Source organism: Chionomys nivalis, chromosome 5 (assembly GCF_950005125.1).
Source record: "Chionomys nivalis chromosome 5, mChiNiv1.1, whole genome shotgun sequence".
Lineage (NCBI taxonomy): Eukaryota > Metazoa > Chordata > Mammalia > Rodentia > Cricetidae > Chionomys > Chionomys nivalis.
The window spans coordinates 31,791,968-31,814,290 of record NC_080090.1 but is presented as its reverse complement, the minus strand read 5'-3'; the positions used below and the strand labels follow the sequence as shown (position 1 = coordinate 31,814,290).

Sequence of the window (22,323 nt, the reverse complement as noted above, 5' to 3'; positions counted from 1 at the left end):
TTTCCTTTGCTTTTTAGGCAGTTAAATTAAAATAGACTGTGTCCAGTCAGGAACTAGCCATCCCACGCGGACCTCACATCCTAGTTGCTTTTCCAGGAATGCTTTGAAGCTGGTTTTCTTGGTTCAACAGTTCCTGGTTTCAAAGTAAAATAACAACAAACACTGTATTTCTCTCAGGACAAATAAATAACAGTAATGTATTTACATGAGTACATCAGTGTAAATCCCGCCAAAGGAGGGGAAATCAGAACTGTGCCCTGGCCTCTGTGGGCCCAGACCTGGCTCACAGGCAGAAGTGGGCACACGTTAGGGTCCTCTGCAGGGAAAGAGTGAGGTGAAATAGGCACTGAGCAGGCTGAGTAGCCATCGTGAGCCCCCACAAGTCAGGTTACAAGTAGACTCCCAGTTCCCCATCCGAGGAGTTCCTGCTGAGGCCATGGTGTTTGTCTGGCCCTGTGCACCACTTAAGGTCATGCAGGCATCTGTTCAAGGGATACAAACTTCTTCCATTCAGCAACAGACAGGACAACGAGCCAAGGCCAGGAACGGTGACCTCCTGCCATAGACTACGTGACAAGAGGGATGTGGAATTCGTTTGTGTCGAAGATCAGGGGCCTCCTGGGTGGTTTTGGGTCCCTGTTGGCCTTGTGCAGCAGCTTAAAGAGCCCAGTTCCGATGTTCATTGGGATTCCCATGATGATGCACTCAGACACACCTGGAACCAAGCAGAATCGAGGTCACATTACACAGGACTGCAGACTGGGGATCTGAGAACCAGCTCTACCACACACCACCTGACTGAACTTGGCTCACCACTTTCCTTCCCACATGCATATACCGGGGGACGGCCAAGGAGCACCGTCTCTGGAACCACAGTGCCTGCCTCAGCCAGCTCACTTTAACAGGAGCCAAAAAGCAGGAGGTAGACAGACTTCGGGGAACTGCTTAGGTAGGAGGAATCCTGCAAACGATCAGGAGATGCGTTTGCTACCTTCCTTCTTTAGCTTCTTGCCCAGAAGAAAAAATGACAATGTAGCTGAAAGTCCAGGCCCAGGGGTAGCAGCGCCTTTATCAGAACACTTGGAAGGCAATTGCCACAAACTTCCAGAAGGGACAGGAATTTCCTCCTCTCCTGGCTCCACTTCAAGACTGTCTATCTGTTTTGTTTTGGTTTTTGGAGACAGGGTTTCTCTATGTAGTCCTGGCTGCCCTAGAACTCCCTTCTGTACATCAGGCTTGCCTAGAACCTCCAGAGTGCTGGGATTAAAGGCATGTGCAATCACGACCTTCAAGTCTTAAAAGCTCTAAGGCTCTGTGCTAGAACTCTGATATCACAGGAAGGAAGCTGGAGGGAGATGCATTCTAAGTTGATGCCCAAAACAACTCCAGAACAAGACAGGTGAAAAGCCAAACTAAATCCAATACATAGTGGGAGTTAATGTTAAACTGGAATGTTCCATGTATAGGGACATTTCCAAGCAGGGTGGGGGACAGAGGCTGTGCCAAGGCTGCAAAAGTCGTACACGGGCTTCTCCTGTTCTAACCCTCCTCACCTTTCTTCTCCTGATGTTCTGAAGTCAGGGTCTCACTGTGGCCTTGACTGGCCTGGAACTGGCTATGTAGAAGAGGCTGGCCTTCGACTCACAGAGATCTGTTTGCCCTCTGCCTCCTGAGTCCTGGGATGAAAGGCGTGCATTCCCACACCTAGATTTCCCATCACCCCTCTCTCTCCATCTTCAACCTCTGTCTCCACATTTTCTGGGCGCCTTGGCTCTTTTTTTTTTGGTTTTTCGAGACAGGGTTTCTCTGTGGTTTTGGAGCCTGTCCTGGAACTAGCTCTTGTAGACCAGGCTGGTCTCGAACTCACAGAGATCCGCCTGCCTCTGCCTCCCGAGTGCTGGGATTAAAGGCGTGCGCCACCACTGCCCGGCCACCTTGGCTCTTAAAATGATGTTCAGTGCCTCATAGGAGGCAGGAACACAGGCCACTCTACTGCTACACCTGCTGGCTCTAACACCGCCTACCTTCTGTCAATCCTGGACAGCACGTAGGCTGTCAGTCAATGTGGCCAAGTATAGCTTTAAGGACTAAAAGGTCCCCACTGGCTCAGGGTCTATATTTTCTTTTGGGGAACTGAAGAACTGTCTACACTGAAAGTAGCTCACAGAATGGGGAGAGGGAAGGCAGGGTGCCTTAGCAGGACTCTGAAGACAAAAGATTCGTTTTCTATAAGCCATAGGCCTTCAACACTGCACACTTACCGCATACGGAGTCTTTCTGCCCAAAGTAAGCAGCATCAAAGAGATGGTCAGCTGTCTTCTCAAAGGAGGCCAGCATCAACACGCTCTCCTTCATCTTGGCCAGGCCAAACCTGGTAATACCCAGGACTTCACCCTGTGCCGGGGAAGAGGGTTAGATGAGTCTCAAGCCACTCCAGGACCAGTATGATCAGCCAAGCATCTATTCATGGCACCACTAAAAGCAGATGGTTTTCAGTGCAGCTTCACAGCCACTGAGGCAGGGATAATCCCAAGGACAAGGAGTCTGTTACTTGTCAATTGTACCCAGGAGCTGTGTCACACAGAATTGGGAACCTGAGTTTTAAAAAGGGGGTTCCTTCTTCGTCCTACATCAAGAAGCTAATACTAGAAACAATTTAGGTAATCTCAGTCAAGGAAATGTGCCAAACACAAACAGAACCACACAGGAGCGGTGCTATCAACATCTTATCAAGTGAAGGACTCCACGAAGTCTCACTGAGGATTTGTAGCCAGGTAGTGGCTGTTAGAATAGTCAGACATGGTCTTCAATGATGTAAACACGGGTGACGTACCCACGCTCCAGTTAATAACCTTTCCCTTACCCCTTGCCTTGTAAGCAGCCCGAATGACACTCATTGGGTCATTAAGAAAAAAGTCTTGAAAATAGAAGGACTAGAAGGAAGAGGAAGGGAATAAGGGGAGTAGGAAGTATACAAGAGAGGGTATCAGGGGCGAATAATACACAAAAAGGTCATAATGAAATTCAGGTTATGCATAATAATTATATGTTCATAAAAGCATTTCAGAAAACAAAATCAACGGCTCATGAGGAACAGTACCCAAGATTGACCTTTGGCTTCCACATAAATGGAAGGGCTGGAGATGAGCCCAGAAACTCAGGGATATTCACCATGACTTTGCTCTGTGTGAGCTACACCTCTGGTTCCATAATTTCCTCTAGTGCAGTAGAGGCTTGTCAGGAAAGGGTCATGTAAACACATGTAGTACTGTATGGAGCGGGAGCAAACACCCAGAGCAGCTTCCCTGACACTCCCACCTGAGAGCAAGGTAACTTACTGTGTGCGTGCATGCACTTGCGCTAATGGAGATCAAATACAGGGACCATGCTAGCAAGCGCTGTACCACTGAGCTACACCCCTCCTCTCTGGAGGGCTACAGAAGCAGCACTGGGATGGGTTAGGGAAACAACACCCCAAGTCACCTGGGCACCCTGGTTTTGGTAATGGCCAGTTTGGCTGGACAATAAGACTCAGGACATGGGCCCGGCAGTGGTGGCACTTGCCTTTAATCCCAGCACTCGGGAGGCAGAGGCAGGCGGATCTCTGTGACTTCAAGGCTAACCTGGTCTACAAGAGCTAGTTCCAGGATAGGCCCCAAAGCTACAGAGAAACCCTGTCTTGAAAAACAAAAACAACAACAAAAAGAATAAATGAATAAAGGACTTAGGACATAGGAAAAAAAGCCACGTTGAAGTTTTTCTCCTCCAATGATTGCCTGTGTTGAAATTCTCATACTGAGAATTTACCGAAACACCTGGTCTCACCAGCACACATGGGCCTTTTGGTGGTGACCTTACTTCCTGTCCAGGTCAGTCCTCACAGAAGTGTGTTTTATATGCTACACATGCTCTCTGGCTCTGTTTGCCAGACAGTGGATTTCAAGACTCTGAAACCCAGAGCCTCCTTTCTCTCACCTTGTAGGTCATCAGGTCAGAGAGCAGCATCACGTGCCTCCTGTCGATGCTCATGCCGTGGTTGACCATCGTGTACTGGATCTCATTGATGATGGTTGTCCGGGCAGCCTCAATGCCCAGAGTCTTCTCCACCTAGAGAGAGCGGAGTGAGTGGTGGCAGTCCCTTCTGGGGACTGTCTGAGAAACACAAAGCACAGACTGCTATATTTGCCAAAACAGATTGCTGTGAGCCGGGCGGTGGTGGCGCACGCCTTTAATCCCAGCACTTGGGAGGCAGAGGCAGGCGGATCTCTGAGTTCGAGGCCAGCCTGGTCTACAAGAGCTAGTTCCGGGACAGGCACCAAAGCTACAGAGAAACCCTGCCTCAAAAAACAAACAAACAAACAAACAAAAAAAAAACAGATTGCTGTGTAATTGTCGGGGTAAGAAAAGCAAATGTCAGGGACAGGAAACTTCTGGGTGTTGGCTCAGGATACAGATGCGATGGTACCTCATAGGTGTTATTGGAAGTGGTCCGGGTGCCTTTCACACCATGGGTGGCCATAACTGCCCGCAGGTTGTCACCTTCTACTAGAAGCTTGAACTTCTCCTTCCCGCTCTGCTCGTCGATATGGATGACAGCTCTGGACACCTCTGGGATGCCCTGTACCACCACCTACATTCAACACAATGCTTAAGATGCTGTCCCTACCAGAAACCTCAGAAACTGGGCTGAGGAATGCGCTGGTAACCAAGTTCACGCCACTCTAAGTCCCACTGTCACCAGCAGTGTGTGCACTCCAGGAGTGCCTAGGTACTGCTGGGGTCAGGAGACAGATGGTCCAGAGGACTGTGCTTCAACCTACAGTCAGCTTGAAGAGAGAGCAGGCAGTAGACAGACAGACAGACTTGCAGTCTCAGAAGTAGGTATAAAAGCTGGCTGAGGGCACAGTTGATAAAGGAACCTGCCACCAAGCCTGAGAACCCGAGTCTGACCCTTAAGACCAGGAAGCAGAGAGGAGTCAACTCCCACAAGCACACCACCCACTCCCAAAGCCCCCATATCAATAAGAACCAAGAACCAGACTGACTCCCTGGGTATATGACCATGAAGTACTGGGGTGCCATCCTTGGTCTCTGTAGTGACCTGGTCCCCAAGCCCACTCACGACTTTCTCTCCACAGGGGGACTCTGCCTCACCTTGGGTAGATCCTCTTTCAGGAACTGTAGCACATAATACATGGAGCTCTTGCTGTTCTCCCTGGGGGTGACACACACTACAGCCTCACCATGGACAGCCACATCACCAGGTTTCACTCGGAGCTTGGATGTGCAGATGGAGTACCGCACTGTCTCAGCATTCACCTGCAAAGTGTCGGGGGCATCACCAACAGCCACCTGCAGACTTCCATGCCAATGGCTTTCATCCTTGATGTAATATTCCCCCCGCCACCATAGGGTCTCTCTGTGTAGCTCTGGCTGTCCTACAATTCCGAGATCTGCCCGAGTCTGCCTGCTCATGATGACAGTTCTTGAAGAAGTCTTGGCAATTATGTTTGTGCCACCTCCCCTATCACAAAGTTTACTTTTCTTTTGATTCGTGTGTGTGTGTGTTTGTCTGTGTGGATGTGTATCACCTGTGTGTAGGTAGACAGGAAGAAGGGCTCAGAGCCTCTGGCCTCTGGCTGGAGTACAGGAGGTTGTAAGCTACTCTATGTGGGGCTGGAACAGAACTTTTGTCTCCTGGAAGAGCAGTAAGTAGTGCTCTTAACTGCTCAGCCAACTCTCCAACACCACAACATTTTGATATGCTACATATTTATGTTCAATATATGTGCTTGATTCATAAGTATCAGTTTATTCTCACTCAAAGAATGAACATTTTCCTCACTGAAAATACATGCATGCCCAACCAATGGCAACAGAACCACAGAGAACAACCTGGCCTCCTGGAGAAAGGAGGCCAGAGGACTGAAAGGTTGCTCTTTGTGTGCTACACTCCCGATCTAACTGGATTCTTAACTTTTTCTTTATTTTTATCTCGTCCCTAGATAAACCTAAGACCTTGTACAAGCAAGGAAATCCCTCTATTAACAAGCTACATCAATGCCTGTACATCAACTGTGTCACAAGGTCCACAGCAAGATAGACTTGACTGTCATGTGGGAACCACAAGACTGGTACTTGAGAATGGCTTCCAGAGTTTTTCAAGGCTAAGACTGGCTTAAGGATTAGAGAGCAAGAAAAGTGACAGCTCTCAGCCAGCAATTCCTACCCCTCAGCTGACCCCCAGCAATTCCTACCCCTCAGCTGACCCCCAGCAATTCCTACCCCTCAGCTGACCCCCAGCAATTCCTACCCCTCAGCTGACCCCCAGCAATTCCTACTCCTCAGCTGACCTCAGATACACGGTTATCAGTCAACTGTTCTCTTATCACCACAAATACAAGTCTCAGGGGACAGGTTAACTCACCAATTTAAAATATTACAAACCAGTCAAAAGCTATGGGGGGAGGGAGGGGGCACAAGTGCATAAAGCAGAGTTGGCTGGGCTCCTGATAGCACATAAAGATGGACAGAGATCAAATATCCTAACAGCCTGTGATGATAAACCAAAAAATGTAGCTCATACCCACACCAAGTCAACTAGTTTCTTATAATGGTCAAGTCTTTCTGCATCAGGGTCAGCTCAGAAGGATATGACAGTTAATGACGTGACCAACAACACAGACCAGCCAATATCTTTACACTGCTTCTTTTTCTGCTCACCGTTAACCCTGGTTTATCAGCACCTGTCTCAAGACCCATGCGATCACGTCCTCCACAGGTTACCTCTCTGGCTCACCTCCAATCTGAGAAGTCGAATCCGTTCCAGGGAGAGCTTGACAAGAATAAAGCAGTCATCAGGAAGAAACACCTCTTCAATATACTCTGAGATCTGCCATGGCAAAAGAGCAAAGCATTAGTCTCTCTCCACTCTCATGCCCCCCTCCCACCCCAGGCCCGCAGACACACTCCCCTCTAAGGCACATGGACGCTGCTGCAGGACCCATCCACAGCTGCTCTTGCACTTCCTCAACATTGCTGAAATCCCTTGTTAACAAAAGGGATTCTTTACCTCTCCCAGGAGGGTTTTCTCAATTCTGCCTTTCACCAGGCGTGCGTAATCTGCATCGTCATCCTTGTCTAGTTGTGCTGTGATAATCGGAGTGCTGCAAGGAGAAGGGATCGGCACACAAGGAAGGGGCTCTGTGCAGTGAACTGCTATGAAACCTGAGTGCCACTCACAGGCCTGAGCCCTTCAACAAAGGACTTCACAGACCTCTAAGACTAGTTTCAGGAGACCCAGGCCCATTCCATCCAGGAGAGGGTTGAACAAATTTTCCTGATGGAGGGAGCCCTCCCTCTCAGTTCTTTCTGCTCCCAGCTAACTCCTCATACAGGCCACCTCCCTCTGACCCTCTCCAGAATTATCCTACTCCTCTGTGCACCACTGCCCCTTCTGTCTTCACAACAGTGACCTATCAACACAGGCACCTGGGACAGGAGGCAAGCAGACCTCCGGCCACCTGGAGAGCCACAGCTGCTCCCCCAGGTGCAGCTACTTAACATCTGGTGTTATTCTTCTGCAGAACTTAAAAGAATAGGCAAAACGATTTTTACCCCTAAAAACATGATGTATCTCTAGTTCTTCTAGTCTCTGGTCTGTTGAAAATCTGACAGAGAATCACTCAGGGCTTACAGAAAATGACTACAAGCCAAGCAGGAGAAAACCAGTCAGAGCTACCTAGACATGAAGTAGTCACACCAAAGGGATGAAATGTCCACCGACCCAGTGCTCAGTACTCCTAGCTAATTTAGTATTTCCCTTTCCATGTAACTAGAAACCATAAAAAAATTCCAAACGGGGTGGGAGAGATGGTTCCTTGGATGAAAGCTCTGGCTGTTCTCACAGAGGTCCTGAACAATCCCCAGCAACTACAAGGTGGCTGGCAACCATCTCTAGTGGGCTGATGCCTTCTTCCGGCTTAAAGGCCTGCATGCAGATAGAGCACTCATATATATAAAATAAATCTTTAAAAAACAAAAATAAGATCACAGATTCCATTTCGACTATATTCAGTCTTTACTTGAGTGACTTTCTATAAATCCAAACACTCATCAACAACAAAAACTTGCCCTATGAACACCAGACACTAACCTATTAACAAAGCACAGGAATTCAGGAGGACAAGGACCACTGGTCTTCAAGAAACAAGCCAGGGAGCAGCTACCTGATAGCCTTGGAAGCATTGATGATCTCTTTGATCCGTGGCACACCCAATGTGATGTTCATGGAGGCTACCCCGGCAAAGTGGAAGGTCTTCAAGGTCATCTGGGTGCCTGGTTCACCAATGCTCTGGGCACAGAGTGCACCCACTGCAGAGCCTGGCTCCATCTGTGCTCTAGAAGAAAAAGGCACAGAAGAGGATAGGATGCAACAGAGAAAAGGGCAGCAAAACTGCTCCATTCAGGCTTTAAGTTACTGCCTCTTAGAAGAAATATATAGATTCTGTTAGGTTTAGGATACAAACAGCAATCAGCCAGGCAATGTTTGAGCCAGAGGTACAGGCTTGCGCAGACTAGGAACAAGTGCCATTAGGCAGGCAAGACGGTCAAGAGTGGCAGACAATATGACTAAATTCTGTGGGGTCAGCATGTGATTTAAGTTTGTAGTGATCTGCTCTTACTGGATATTAAAGAGGTCAGAGAGATGAAATCTGCCACACAGATCATGAGATTTTTATGGGAAAAGACATTCAGGAAATGCGTTTGTAAGTCCTTTGTATATATAGATTCTTGAGATGAGAAGACTCAACGTAAAATGGGCAGAATCATTCCACTGGCTGGGGCCTGACCTGTGTAACAGGGAAGAAAGCTAGCGCATCAGCAGAGGCGAGTGGGCTGCATGGGTGTTTGTTTCTTCTGCTCTTGAATGTCAGTGTGCCGTGACTAGGTGAGCTCTTGTCTTGCCTTCCCCCAAATAGACTCTAATATGGAACCGTGAGGCAAAAATCAATTCTTCCCTCTCTAAGCTGCTTTTAGTCAGAAAATTTTATCACATCAACAGAGATGAAACCAGGCCAGCCAGGATGCTGAACCAGTGAGACTATCCCAAGCACAGGAGTCCTGTATGGACGCCTGGGAGTCTAGGACAATTAGCATGCCTACCTCATGTACTTGTCCCTGCAGGTGTCCAGAAACTTCTCTATTTGGGTGGGAGTGATACGGTCCAACTGGTACAGCACACGAGGCTGGAAGGACAAAGCCAAGTGCACAGTCAAGACTAGCTGCATCAGTGAAACACTGTGTCCCAACAGGCCTGGGAAGGCTGTACCTCTGTTGTGCCATTATCATTGATGCCATATTTATCTCTGGTTTTCTTGATCTTCTCAGACACCCCTTTAATGAATGTTTTTATTTCCTGAAAAGATTATACGACACACATCAATTACATGATTCTCAATAATTTGGACAGCACAATCATTTTTGTAACTTCCAACAATGGACAAAGTGAACCATATCTTAGCAGCTACTAAATACACAGCAGCAAGGACACAATGAGGGTATTGGTTCTTATACAGTGCTTGTAAGGGGCCTTTAACTCTGGGGAAACTGATCTGTTTATTAAACCTCATTAGCCAAACTTTTCCATGAGTTACCTTGGGCCCTTACCTTGGCCACAAGGCTGTGGAATGGAACTCAGCGTAGTGCTGGGGACCCTATGAGGCACACATTTCCACACTCAGAACATGCATGACTCCGCTGTGAAGGTTTCTTTGGAAGCAAGCACGATCACTCACTCTAAACATCACTGGCTCTCTCCTATGGTTACTTGGTAACTGGTTCTCATGTTTGATTAGGCTAGCCAACACTTTTTTTTTTTAACCCTACGACAGGGTTTCTCTGTGTAACAGCTCTGGTTGACCTCAAACTTACTTTGTAGACTAGGCTGGCCTTGAACTCACCAAGATCCACCTATTTCTGCCTCCCCGTGCTGGACCTTAAGGCATATGACACCACACCTTGCTCGCTCAACTTGTTCTTTATATTGAGAAGAAATGAGACATGGAGGTATCCCTGCAGTTCAAACATTTTTCTAGATAGAAATGATTTCATTTAAGAAAGATTTTTTTTTTTAATTGTAAGATTTAAAGTCTCAGAAATAGATGGAGAGATGGCTCAGCAGTTAAGAACATTGGTTACTCTTTCCGGAGGATCCAGGTTCAATTCCCAGGACCCACACAGTAAAAAACAAAAGGTTAACCAAGAAAACTCTCAAGGCACACCATGACGAGGTCCCCAGAGAAGAGTGGGAAGACAACACAATTTGTTTCTGGCTGTGATGGAAAGCACTGCAATCTGAGACACATGGCAGTCCTTAATGGGAGATACTCAGAACGGCTGCAGAACGAATTGAACAGCAGACCTGTGACTAGTGACAGGGCTCACACAGACCAGTTCTCCAGGTTCTTTTTCTAACAGGAAGACAGGACATTAGTTCTTCATGCTGGCTAGTGAGGTACTGCGCAGGACACAACAAAAACCGCACTAAGACCATAGTTTACAGAACGCAGTGGGGGGCACCTGTCAGACCACATTCTCAGCACCACTGGGCAGGCAAAGCCTACCTGCAGGAAGCTGTCCTGGCAGCAAAGGAAGTCGTTCTTCTTCATGATGGCCTCAGTGGTCAAGGTGAGCTCGTTCTTACTGAGAGCAGGTTCGTTCTGACATGGATACACTGCCTGAGCACAGAAAGAATATGGTGTTACATAAGCCTGGTGAGGGGAGAGGGAGAGTACTAGGGGGAGGAATTTACTAGATAGACATAAAACTAAACAACTCAGTGAAGTTTTAGCAACCTGTGACTCCAATTCTCATGTGAAAGTGATAAACTGATATGCTGTCTTGTTGGTCTGAGACGGAATGGGGTAGCTCGGGCTGGCCTCAAGCTCACTATATAATAGAAGGTGGCCTTTAACTCCTGATCTTCCTCCTTTTCAAAGGACAGGATTACAGGCATGCACTATCATGTCCAGTCAGGAATCCCCATCTTATTTAAAGAGTTCCACTCTAATTTGTGAGTTTGGATCTATTATTTCCCAACTCAATTCCACCCCAGAATTATATCATAAATGTACACTGCTAAAGTTAGACCCCATGGCCCACCCACCCTGTAAGGTCAGCTACTTGGAAGGCCCAGGAACATAGATCAGAAGTTAAAAGTGCCTGGATTCAAAACATAATCAAGGCCAGTTTGGGCAGCTGAGCAAGACCCTGCTTGAAAACACAAAGTAAAAGAGTAACAAAGAATCAAGGTGTTGCTCATAAGAGAGCCCTTGCTTCAATCTCAACACTACAGAAAGTAGCCAGTCAACTAAACATCTCCAGAGGGGAGGGGCAACAATATTCCTCATGCTCGGGCTTTCCTCAAAGTTTCAATGGTTTCTGCCTGGTGGTTTCCAACTACTAGAAACAACTGCAAAAATACACCTTAGTGGAACCACCTTCTACTACTACTGGTCAAAAGGTACTAAACAAATATCCAAGTGAATACTTTCCAATTACTCTTCAAAAAGAGTGGTTCCAAATCATATTCCTGGCTCCAGGATATGAAATGAGCCTTCTGCCCAACACCCACTCTTTATAAAGCTTGTCTCAAGTCCGTGCCACTCCAGGAGAGGAGTCAGCGCCTCTTCCATTGGCATCTGATATGACTAACAATAGACTCCCGAATGAAGAGACAGAGTAACTAAAAGTAGCAAGGTGCTAATCTAGTACTGAGGCAGAGATGACTGAGTGGGAACTGTGGTACTTCAAACAGGACCGACACCTATGACAAAGCCCCCCAGAACTGTACCCCTCAACAGAGCGCTGCATCTCACTTTGATGTTGTCCAGAACCCTTTTGAACTCCAGAGGCTCATCTTTGCCCTCCATGGCGGCAGGATCTAAGCCATCTCCTCCGTAGATGAACTGGATGATGTCACCAGTGGAGCTCCTCACTGTCAGATCATACTGGGAGCACAGGTCTTCCAGGGATTTCACCAGCCTTCTCTACAGGAAGAAGAGGAAGCTGCTTCGTAACAATCAGACTTACCATTCAAAATTTCAAGGTTCAGGTCATTTATTTGTTCGTTTATTTTTCATGGTGTTACAGATGAACCAGGGCCTTGTGTGTGCTAGGTAAGCACTCTGTCACCTAGCCACATCCCCAGCTCTAAGTGACAAGTACTTTAGTTACATCAACATAACTTTATTAGTAATCCCTTAAGAGTACCTCCCGTGCCTGTGCAGTGAGAGCAGCTTACGCTCCACCCTCCGGAGTCTTACCCTTGTCAAGACTCCCTGCATCAGAAACCTCAGCTCCAAGAACTCTGCTTCCTCAGCTGCTTAGCCTTCCCACCCAGCTCCCTACGGTACAAACTAGTTTTTACGCACATTCATGCCAGGTTCCACAGAGATCCAGATACAAGCTCTCTTTTGGGACAGAGGAGGAAGCAGGGCAACAGACTTTGAATGAAGGATAACAACCACTTCCCAACTACTCTTGGAAAAATCCTCCACCACCAGCCAGCAGTGTGACTGTGGACTAGAGAATGAGAGAAACCTTAGAAAACAAGCTTGCCCTTGCCAGAACTCACTCCACCTAGGCTAACACGGTGCTCTTGGAAATTCACACTGTTCATGTCAACACCCTAAGTCAGAGCTCCTCACATGAGTGGAAAAAGCACTCACAGATCACTGGATTCTGACAAACTCGGCATACCTGGAATCCAAAGGGCATTCCCAGCAGAAGACAACAGCGTGAGGTGGTAACAAACAAGGCACACACAGGGTGCTGTCTGGAACGAGTGTCTCTGACCACTACCTCACCATCGTCACCTTTGTCTGACTCACTGGATCATTAAATCTTGGTTATGTAGTCTGCGAGGACCACATTTGCAGAGGGGACAGGACACAAACCTGTATCAAGCATGTGACCCAACAATGTAGTCTGGCAACTTTCTTTCTTTTTTTTGGTTTTTCGAGACTGGGTTTCTCTGTGGTTTTGGAGCCTGTCCTGGAACTAGCTCTTGTAGACCAGGCTGGCCTCGAACTCACAGAGATCCGCCTGCCTCTGCCTCCCGAGTGCTGGGATTAAAGGCGTGCGCCACCACCGCCCGGCATGGTCTGCCAACTTTAATAGGTATCTTAAACCATCAAAAACATGACCGATTTCGAGGGGCCAGGACTGTATTCAGCAGTTAATGTGCTGACCTAGCATTAGGGTGGCCTGTGCTCAATCCCTAGCAACAGAAACAAACACAGACACCCCCCCCCCAACACAGAGAGCTTGTATCGGAGAATGGAAATGATCATGGGGTCTGGAAAGAAATCCTTGGCTGCAACCTTAAAGGGGACACAGAGGGTCAAGTTTTACAGCCATTTGTAAGTGTAGCAAAGAACCCCCTATCTAGTTCAGCCTTGTCACTGAAGCTGTATTCCTGGGAGTCATGGAAAGGATGAATAACGAGACCTAAACAGTGATTATAAGCATTGGAAACCTTTCAGTAACTAGCAGGCAGTGATTACCCCACTCCCCTGTCATGCTAGGAAACAGCTTACAGAGGTTCAATGGTAAATTCAAGGCTATAAGCTCAGCATTTGCCTCTAGGAGACTTAGTCACCTGGGACTTTAATCTGGTCTCTGCCTTTCAGAGCACACAGGATAATCTGTCCTGGGCTACTGTTCTGTTTGTTTCTTAAATTCCAGAGCACCAACAAGTCTAAATGTTACCTTTTAATACCAAGAAGGGGCAAATCACAGCTCTCATACAAAGCACGCACCAACGCACATATGCACACATGAATGCAGCCATTCACACAAGGACGTGCGCATGCACACTGACACGCACACAAGAAGGCATGAACACAGTGAGCAGATGAGGCTCTCAGGCTCACATTCACACGGTGCTGTGGTTCTGTTGCTAAGGACACTTCCTCAACTTACCTGCATGTATCCTGTTTCTGCGGTCTTTACAGCAGTATCTACAAGACCCTCCCGACCAGCCATTGTGTGGAAGAAAAACTCAGTAGGCGTTAAACCAGAATAAAAGCTATTGGCCACAAAGCCTTTGGCAGCAGGGAGCTAAAGAGAGGTAGGAAAAACAGAAAATCAAACAAGGTTCAAGGCCTAAAAATTTTAAAATCCATCCACATCAGAAAATGTCCCCAAGAGGCTACACACAAACCCAGCCAGTGACTCAAGAACTGACAGGTGACCTATGCCCTTGCCTAGAGGAGAAATAATTTAGGCACTCCATCTTTGCTAGAATGCTGGTGCAGGTTAGAGGCTAGGAAGAGGAGAATGTGAGTTGAAACTGCTATTCCAGAAGAGCCAAGGACCTCAGAGGGCACCCAACCCATTCCCTGGGAAGCCATTGTCTTCAAGACTTCCATATTGTGGGCAGGCCCCGCCCACCTCCAAACCGGAACCTCCTGTAGCTAGAGGTGCTGAAGATGTAAAACAGACTGCAGCGAGGGCAGTGCAGCTCTGACACCAGCAGTCAGTGGGGCCAGACTGACATGCAGTGCAACTCAATGCCACAGCAACATATTCTATGTAAACACCAAGTGAAAATAACAGATGAATGATAAGACCTCAAGGGACAATCTAGACTAAAAGACTGTGTAGCTTCTACTGCCATTTACCTTCGAATGTTTCTCAAAGTGAGGCAAAGATCTGTTTTCAAAGCCATCTGGAACCCGGGAGCCACTGATGGCTTGCTGTCCCACACACGCGATCATCTGTGATATGTTAATGAAGGAACCTGGGAACAGGTCAGAAATGGAAAACTGTACTGGAAACAATAACAGAAGCCAAGCAGAACAGGGCATAAAATAGAATGTGACACAGCACGACCTGTCCAAGGTTACTGAAGGACAGAATGACAGTAACAGAGCTGGAACCAAGGACAGGGCTCAGGGACATGTGCATGTGTGGGGTGGAGGGAAGGTCCACTGGAGTCACTCAGATGACGACAGATTGGCCTCTGGACATGGGGTTTGCACAGAGAGGAGGAAGGGGAGAAGGAGTGTGAATGTGTGTGGGAGAGTGAGAGAGAAGCAAAGATAGAGGGGGACCCTAGGTGAGTGCCAGGAACAGGAAGCAGAGCAATGGGCAAAGGGCATTCAAGTTAGAGAGCTGGAATTTTATTTCATGATGAATAAAAACTCACAGCAATAGAAGCCAGGAGATTCTGAGTTTGAGCAATGCTGTAAAGTCTGAGTAAATATGAAATTAAAGAATTTTGCCACATCTAAGCTAGGGCTATAACTCAGCGGTAGCATACTTGCCTAAGAGGGGTGAGGTTCTCAGTTTGATCCTCAGCACACAAGAAAAGAAAAAAGATTGCCACATCACTCAATCTAAAAATTTCCAGCTTTCTTTTTAACACCAAATTTAGTCAAAGCACCTTCAAACTCAGGAACTCCGTCACGTTCCCAACTACTGTCTTCAAAAGACTTAAACTGTCCCAACCCAAATCAAACAAAAGCTCAGTCTTCCATGATTTAGAGACAGGCACTTGAAGAAATGAATTGCCTCTATGAAGATACAACCACTGAAGTAGTGTTCTAGAGACAAACCCCCGGCAGGGCACACAAACAGCCAACTCTGAGGGCTTAGCTCACCTTTGGAGCCACACAGGGCCATGGTGAGTGGGCTGTTGCTCTTGTCCAGCTCTCGGAGGCAGGCACTGCCAGCATGGTCCCTGATCACAGACAGCTCCTTCAGGATCAGGGCCTGAGGGGAGGGGCAGAGAGGGAAGAAAATGCAGCACTTGAGGAGCCATTTTCTGGCTCTGCAGATCAATAACCTTCAATCTGATATTTATAGAAAATCAAGACTGTTTCATCAGGATGTCAGATTTCCAATCAATGAAGTTTCCAGAACTTGACAATCAAAAAACCCAAGCTTCACTAAGGCCTTTCTTCCCCTAGGTCCTGGAAGAGTGTGAATCCCAGTGCATAACAAACTCCTAAGAAATATTTCAAATTGCTCATGAAGCAAATGCCCATGACTTTGTGTTGCTGTCTTTGTGAGAGCAGCTGGACATCCAGTCATGTCTGCATGCACACATGTAAATGCTCATGTGAAGGAGAACTGCTCACTCTGTTGTAGTTCTGTCTCTACCCGTCCTCACCCAGCATGCTCTCAATCTGCACGAGCAGAGAATGTGATAAGATGACTCCAGGACCACCTGACTGTGAGCAGAGACACAGCTCACATCTGAGCTGCTGAGCCCTCTGGGGGTCGTCGTCCTATTGAGGCCTCAATTAATTTTCTAAGTGGGTATGGTGAGAAACCTCCTCTCACCTCTCTGTCTAAAACTCAGGAAGACAGAAAAGGAGCTGACTTCCAGGGGACTAGGACGCTCCTGGGAGCCCAGCACTCAGGAACCGTGGCAGGATTCTGAATCAGAGACTGGGGTATATAAAACCTGTCTTTAAAAAACTCTCATGGAAAGAAAGAATTCTTCATCTTCACACTTCTTATTAGCCTGACCTGGTTTTGAGCCCTCTTTAGAAAACTAGTTATATGATTTGAAGAGAAAACAAAATACTTGCTTTGAACTTCTACAGGTGTGTGCCACCCCACACAGCTGGGAATACTTAATGCTTCAAGGGTCTATTTTCCATACTATAGGGAGGTGAAGGTACAAGACTCAGCCCATGGAGAAGGCAGAAGAAAGCAAGGTATGGTAACAAATCCAAGACTCGAGGCTGAGGGCAAAAGACCTTGAATTTGTGGCCAGCCTGAGCTACTTAGTGAAACCATCGTGAAACAGAACATTAAAATGCCCAGTGCCCCAAGTCCTGGTCCATTTGCTTTTGAATTTCAGGCTGCTAAAAGAGAGGAACAGATTTTGATGCACTCAGCCCTGTGGCTTTAAACATGAGGAGGCTGTGGGCTGTGTGTGAAACAACCCAACATGAATATTTTTATCATGTATCCAAGTCACGGTGATGATCAGCGTCCTGAGCTTTGGTGTGGTGTATCTATGGAGGAATGCTGCAGAGAGGGAGGTAGACGCTCTGAGGGACAATCAGAGCAGCCCCAGTGAAGCACAGACCCATGATGTCAAATGAATCCAAGTTCTCATACCAGACTGTGAAAGCTCAAAGAGCAAAAGCCCCACTTTGCCAAACAAGAACACAAGCCAGGAGTGGGACAAGAATATGCCCCACGCTTGCCCTGTTTGTCTGCCACCTTCTCTTCATGGCTTTTGGCCCATCCCAAACACACTGTAAGCAGGACAACTGACCATGCCCATCTGGAGGGCAGCCTCACCTCTAGTGTCTCCTCAGCAGTACAGCCTGGCTGCTGCTGCAGCTTGCCAGTGTTCAGGGCTTCAATGTATTCATCGCATTTCTTGTAGCCAGCATTTAGTAGCTCATATTTAGCCTTGAGCAGTCCCTGGCCAGGTGTGACATCACCAATCCCGATGGAGAACCCACGGTTAGCTGAGGGAGCAGAAGAGTGATAATCATTATCAGTAAAGCTGCCAGGCAGAGCTCATCCCTGCTGCCTGCCTTCCTCCTCTCAGAAATCACTCAAGGAGAACGGTTGAATTCAGTGGAGAGAGGAAGCACTATGTGACTCTGGGTTTGGTCTACAATAGGGAAAAAAAGGGCAAACATAAACGCCATCCCTGACAGACTAGGCCTAAGCTGCGCATATGAAAGTGGGTGGCTGAGGGTCCAGTCTTGGTTGCAAGGGAAAGAAGAGTCCCTTACAGTGTCTTTGGGTGGAAGTGAGGTCACCAGTGTCTGCAGACATGGAGATGAATGTACTGGAAACAAGGACAACGAATGTGAGGAAAGGCTCTGGGCTTCCTTTGGAAGGAAGATGGCAATTGAACCAAGAACTCTGGATTTGAGAACATTAGTCACAGTCAGATAAGATGATAACCATCTGTGCAGTTTATGATGTGGGGTCCTGAGCCCCCTCCTTGGCCAGCTTCCATGTCTCTATCCCCAGGGGAGGCTGAAACTAGAAGGAATGTCTCTGAAGAAATCAAGCCTCCCTAAATAAAACTGTTAATGACGGGGATAGGTGGTGGCCCTGGAGTGAGAAGACTGGCTCTCAGCTCAAACCAAGAACCTAGAGAACAATAAAACCTGAGCTGTATTTCCAGTCAGTGATGAGTAGCTCACACCCACGGATGAATGAATAACCAAGGAACAATATGGATCTCATGGATTTTAGGGCAATTTAGGTTTTTTATTTTTTTAAAGATTTTATTTATTATGGATACAGTGTTCTGTATGCTTGCAGGCCAGAAGAGGGCACCAGATCTCATTACAGATGGTTGTGAGGCACCATGTAGTCGTTGGGAATTGAACTTAGGACTTCTGAGCCATCTCTCTATCCCTTTAGGGAAGTTTTAACATGAAATATGACAGTATAAATTAAAGAGAAAAGGACAGAGAAAATTAAGGGAGCAAATATAAAAATACCCAGTAAAATTTCTTCAGAGCAATCAAAGTCAAATCCAGAGATCAAAGTGAGGCAACTCCTGCCAGGTGTGATGGTACACGCCCCTAATTCTGCATGGGAGGCAGAGACGGGCAGATCCCGTGAGCTTGAGGCCAGCCTGGTCTACATACCCATTTCCAGGCCAGTGGGGCTACATAGTGAGATCATGTCTCAAAAACATAAACAAAACAGAGGAAGTTGGAAAAATCCCAATGAGATAACCTTATCTGCAAATAATGATCATTTTGTCAGAAATCTAAGACTTACCAAGTAAAACATTCAAAACCAACAGAAATGATAAAAGACAAAAAGAATTGAGAATAAAGACAACGTTTTTAAGAAAAAAAGAAAAACAGAATTGATCCAGTAACTGGAAATGCAATTAACACATTTCCAACGGAAAGAAATGGAGATAAAATTATCAACGAAATAATGATGAAATTGCTCCTATAACTGCACAGTTATAGGAACGACTGAGTGATTAGCACAAGAGAGTAAAGAGCCTGCACCAGGGCTTCACTGTGACCCTTTCCAACAATACTAAACATAAGACACAGGATGGTCTCCAGGATGGGAAACAAAAAATTTAAAATATTATGGGGATAGAAATGGCTGCACCCTTTCCACAGTACCTCTAGAAGCTGCAACAGAACAGAACAATACTGAGGGGATTCTAAGGTAAAATATCCAGTCTAAAATTCTTCATCCAGGCAAAGAGTTAGTCAAATATGAGAAGAATTTTATGGTTGGCAAGACGGCTCAGTGGGTAAAGGTGCTTGCCACCATGCCTGATACCAGAGTCTGATCCTTAAGACCCACGTGGTAGAAGGAAAAACTCCTACAAGTTGTACCCTGACCTCCACACTTACGTTGTGGTATCAGTGTACCCATACTCACAGACAGACAGACACAGAGACACACAGACAACAAAACTCGATTTTGGGAATCATGCAAAAATCACTTGATAGATGCTACCCTCAAAGCATGAGCGAGCAAAGGAAAGAGCCATGTGAGCACAGGGGGGCGATACTGAACCATCTGCTTGGAATGAATTATGGGAGGCCCAGAGGCTACAGGAGGAAGAGACCTGGTCAGTCCTCATCAACCCAATATGGACCAAATTCAACAGAACTGCCATATACAGACTACCCATGTATGCTTCAGCATTGCCAGGGCATAAATTTCATTTAAATTTCAGAAGCTGAGTTTCTCTAGGTACTTGGGAAGCAGCCCACAAAGACCTTTTTATGCAATACACCATTTCACAGACAATAGGAAGCTACCATAGATTCTGATTGGAAAAAAATGAAAATCAAACTCAAATCTACCAACTTGTCAGTAGTGAGTCGAAGTCACAGATAAATACACAGACGATTTAGCATACTTTATCCGGTTTGGGTGTGGGAATGAAAACAGTGAAACAACACACTGTCCTACAACACTAAGCCTTTGCCAACTACAGCATTCCATGAAAAAAGGAGCTGCTGAGATACTCACATAGGTAGACAGGAGCCAGCCGGGCAAGCCGAGACATGGCATCGGCAGCCTCATTCTGCCCCCAGTCTCGCAGCAAAATGTAGAAGATGTTGTTCTTGGATCCCGACCCCAGGGTTCCTTTGTCCATGCTGCCACTCATCAGCTCACTGTTCTGAATCGTAACATCTGGAAGGGTGATACTGACAATGCATTTAAATGAACAATTATCTGGTTGAAAAATATGTTTATGTCCTGAAAATTCCTAGTACAGCTGAAGAATTTCTCAGAAAACCAGCACCCTTCTAAATGCTAGAACCCATGAGCACACCCGAGATTCACAGCTAGTCCCGAGGTCCTGTTAGCCAGTGAGCTGGGGAGAGCTATGGAGCTTGTGTTATACAGTAGCTATGGGATGCCGGCTGTGAACCTCACTCAGACCACTGTTTTAAAGGGACTCAGATGACTTGTATTTTAATCCTCTTTCTGTTATATTCTACTAAATCTGCATGTTAGCAAGACTTCTTCTTTCTGCCTAAGTGAAATCAGTTTTAAAAAAAAATTAGTCTTGGGGCAGGGAAGGCATGATGCCCTGAGTTCAATCCTAACCACCAAAGTAGAGTCAAACGGTACTGTTCCCCACCGAAGTCCCAGCACTCCTGAAGGTGAGGCAGAAGGGCTGCTGTTAGTTCCAGGTCAGTATGAGACACGATAGGAGGGCTTATATCCATTCAAAAAAACATAAAAAACAAGCAAACAAACAAAACCCACACCTACTAGTAGTGCTGTTAGACAATGAACACATGGTCTACAAGGCATATAATAAAAATAATGACAATAAAGTATAAACCTAAAACAACCTTTGCTGCCCACCTGTCCCCTGTCTCTTAGAAAAAAGCCAAACTGCATCAACTGACAAAACCCTTTAAAAGGACTGCTCTGAGCACTGGAACTGCCACACGGTGTCTGCTGTCCACAGAGACTGACACCAGCAGAAGCGCAGCTACACTGTCCTGGACCCTTTGCAGAAAGAGTGTAGTTGCTCTTAGCCAGTGAAGCTCACGCTAGGTCACCGCTTGCTCCTCCCAGTCCGCCCCATCCCATGCACTCACAGGAATCATTGACGCACAGGTCCTCCCCCTTGCCGCAGTACTGCTTGCCCTTGGTCCGGAGGTTGGCCCTCACTGGATTGTCATCGCTGGGTCTGAGGATGACACTGAAGATCTGCTTTCCAGTCCACAGAGTGACAGGCTGGAGGAGAGGAGGCAGCAGATGAGGGTGCAGTGACTCTGGGCGGGCGAGCCCAGCACCAGCACGGTCCCCTCCATTCCACTAGCCATCCACACAGATCCCAACGCACCTTTAGTATTGTAGGGGGTGGAAGGCGCACTTTAATTTTCTCATCCTTGCCAACCAGTATTGAAGCGATGATCTGGCAAGCCTTGGCTCGATCAAAGAAAGTGTCCTTGAGGGTGAGGAGGTAGGCACCTAAGGCAAAGAACCAGCACAGAAAGGAACCATGTGGGGGAACACACACATTTTCAACCTTCAAGTCAAATCAGACTGTTCCCCAGAGAAGAATAAAAACAGAGGTGCTGACTGTACCCCCAACCCTACTCCAAAGTAAGTCAAGTGGCTTTGCTTCATCTACGGCTCTTCTCAGAGCAGCGGCAGAGCCTAGGCCAGACACTAGGCCTAGAAAACCCCCAGGTTCAGGAAGATCAGCCTTGGCTGCATGGGAAGCTCAGGACCATCCCAGATGCAGCCCTACTGAACATCCCCCTGCATGCTCAGCCTACAGGAAGCCCTACCAAACCGCCCCCGAACTCAATCTGTATGAAGCCCACTGAATCCCTCAACTTTGCCTACATGAAGCCCATTGGCCCCCTCAGACTACATGAAGTCCCCTGTACCCCTACTAAACCTAAAGTTCCCGTACCCCTACTAAGCCTACATGAAGTCCCCTGTACCCCTACTAAGCTTACATAAAGTCCCCTGTACCCCTACTAAGCCTGCATAAAGTCCCCTGTACCCCTACTAAGCCTGCATAAAGTCCCCTGTACCCCTACTAAGCTAAGCCTACATGAAGTCTCCTGTACCCCACTCAGCCTACATGAAGGCCTACCCCACCACTACCCCGCCCCCCAGCCTCTACCACAAAACAAGCAACAAAAAAGTACCTGCCAAGTTTGAGGAGCTCAGTGAGTACACACAGAATCAAATGGATAAACAACTAGCAAAACCCACTTCCAACAATCTCAATATGTCAGAATGGCAAATCTCAATACAGGACAGGACATGGTGGTGCACACCCATAACCCTGGCACCCGGGAG

The 22,323-nt window shown here is 47.1% G+C and overlaps 1 protein-coding gene across 1 annotated transcript in view; it reads right to left on the bottom strand.

The window, feature by feature from the left end:
* Polr3a (RNA polymerase III subunit A) overlaps positions 1 to 22,323 on the bottom strand; it is a 39,655-nt gene continuing 17,332 nt past the window's right edge. Inside the window, exons 13-31 of the mRNA XM_057770082.1 lie at positions 21,350 to 21,477; positions 21,102 to 21,240; positions 20,014 to 20,178; positions 17,329 to 17,501; positions 15,669 to 15,780; positions 14,688 to 14,806; positions 13,987 to 14,124; positions 11,880 to 12,050; positions 10,626 to 10,739; positions 9,332 to 9,418; positions 9,166 to 9,248; positions 8,229 to 8,399; positions 7,073 to 7,166; positions 6,800 to 6,892; positions 5,155 to 5,319; positions 4,466 to 4,630; positions 3,976 to 4,107; positions 2,262 to 2,394; positions 1 to 715 (exon numbers count right to left, since the gene is read on the bottom strand). Of these exons, the coding sequence (XP_057626065.1) occupies positions 567 to 715; positions 2,262 to 2,394; positions 3,976 to 4,107; positions 4,466 to 4,630; positions 5,155 to 5,319; positions 6,800 to 6,892; positions 7,073 to 7,166; positions 8,229 to 8,399; positions 9,166 to 9,248; positions 9,332 to 9,418; positions 10,626 to 10,739; positions 11,880 to 12,050; positions 13,987 to 14,124; positions 14,688 to 14,806; positions 15,669 to 15,780; positions 17,329 to 17,501; positions 20,014 to 20,178; positions 21,102 to 21,240; positions 21,350 to 21,477 (2,531 nt within the window). The 3' untranslated portion in view covers positions 1 to 566. The remainder of the gene's footprint in view (positions 716 to 2,261; positions 2,395 to 3,975; positions 4,108 to 4,465; positions 4,631 to 5,154; positions 5,320 to 6,799; positions 6,893 to 7,072; positions 7,167 to 8,228; positions 8,400 to 9,165; positions 9,249 to 9,331; positions 9,419 to 10,625; positions 10,740 to 11,879; positions 12,051 to 13,986; positions 14,125 to 14,687; positions 14,807 to 15,668; positions 15,781 to 17,328; positions 17,502 to 20,013; positions 20,179 to 21,101; positions 21,241 to 21,349; positions 21,478 to 22,323) is intronic.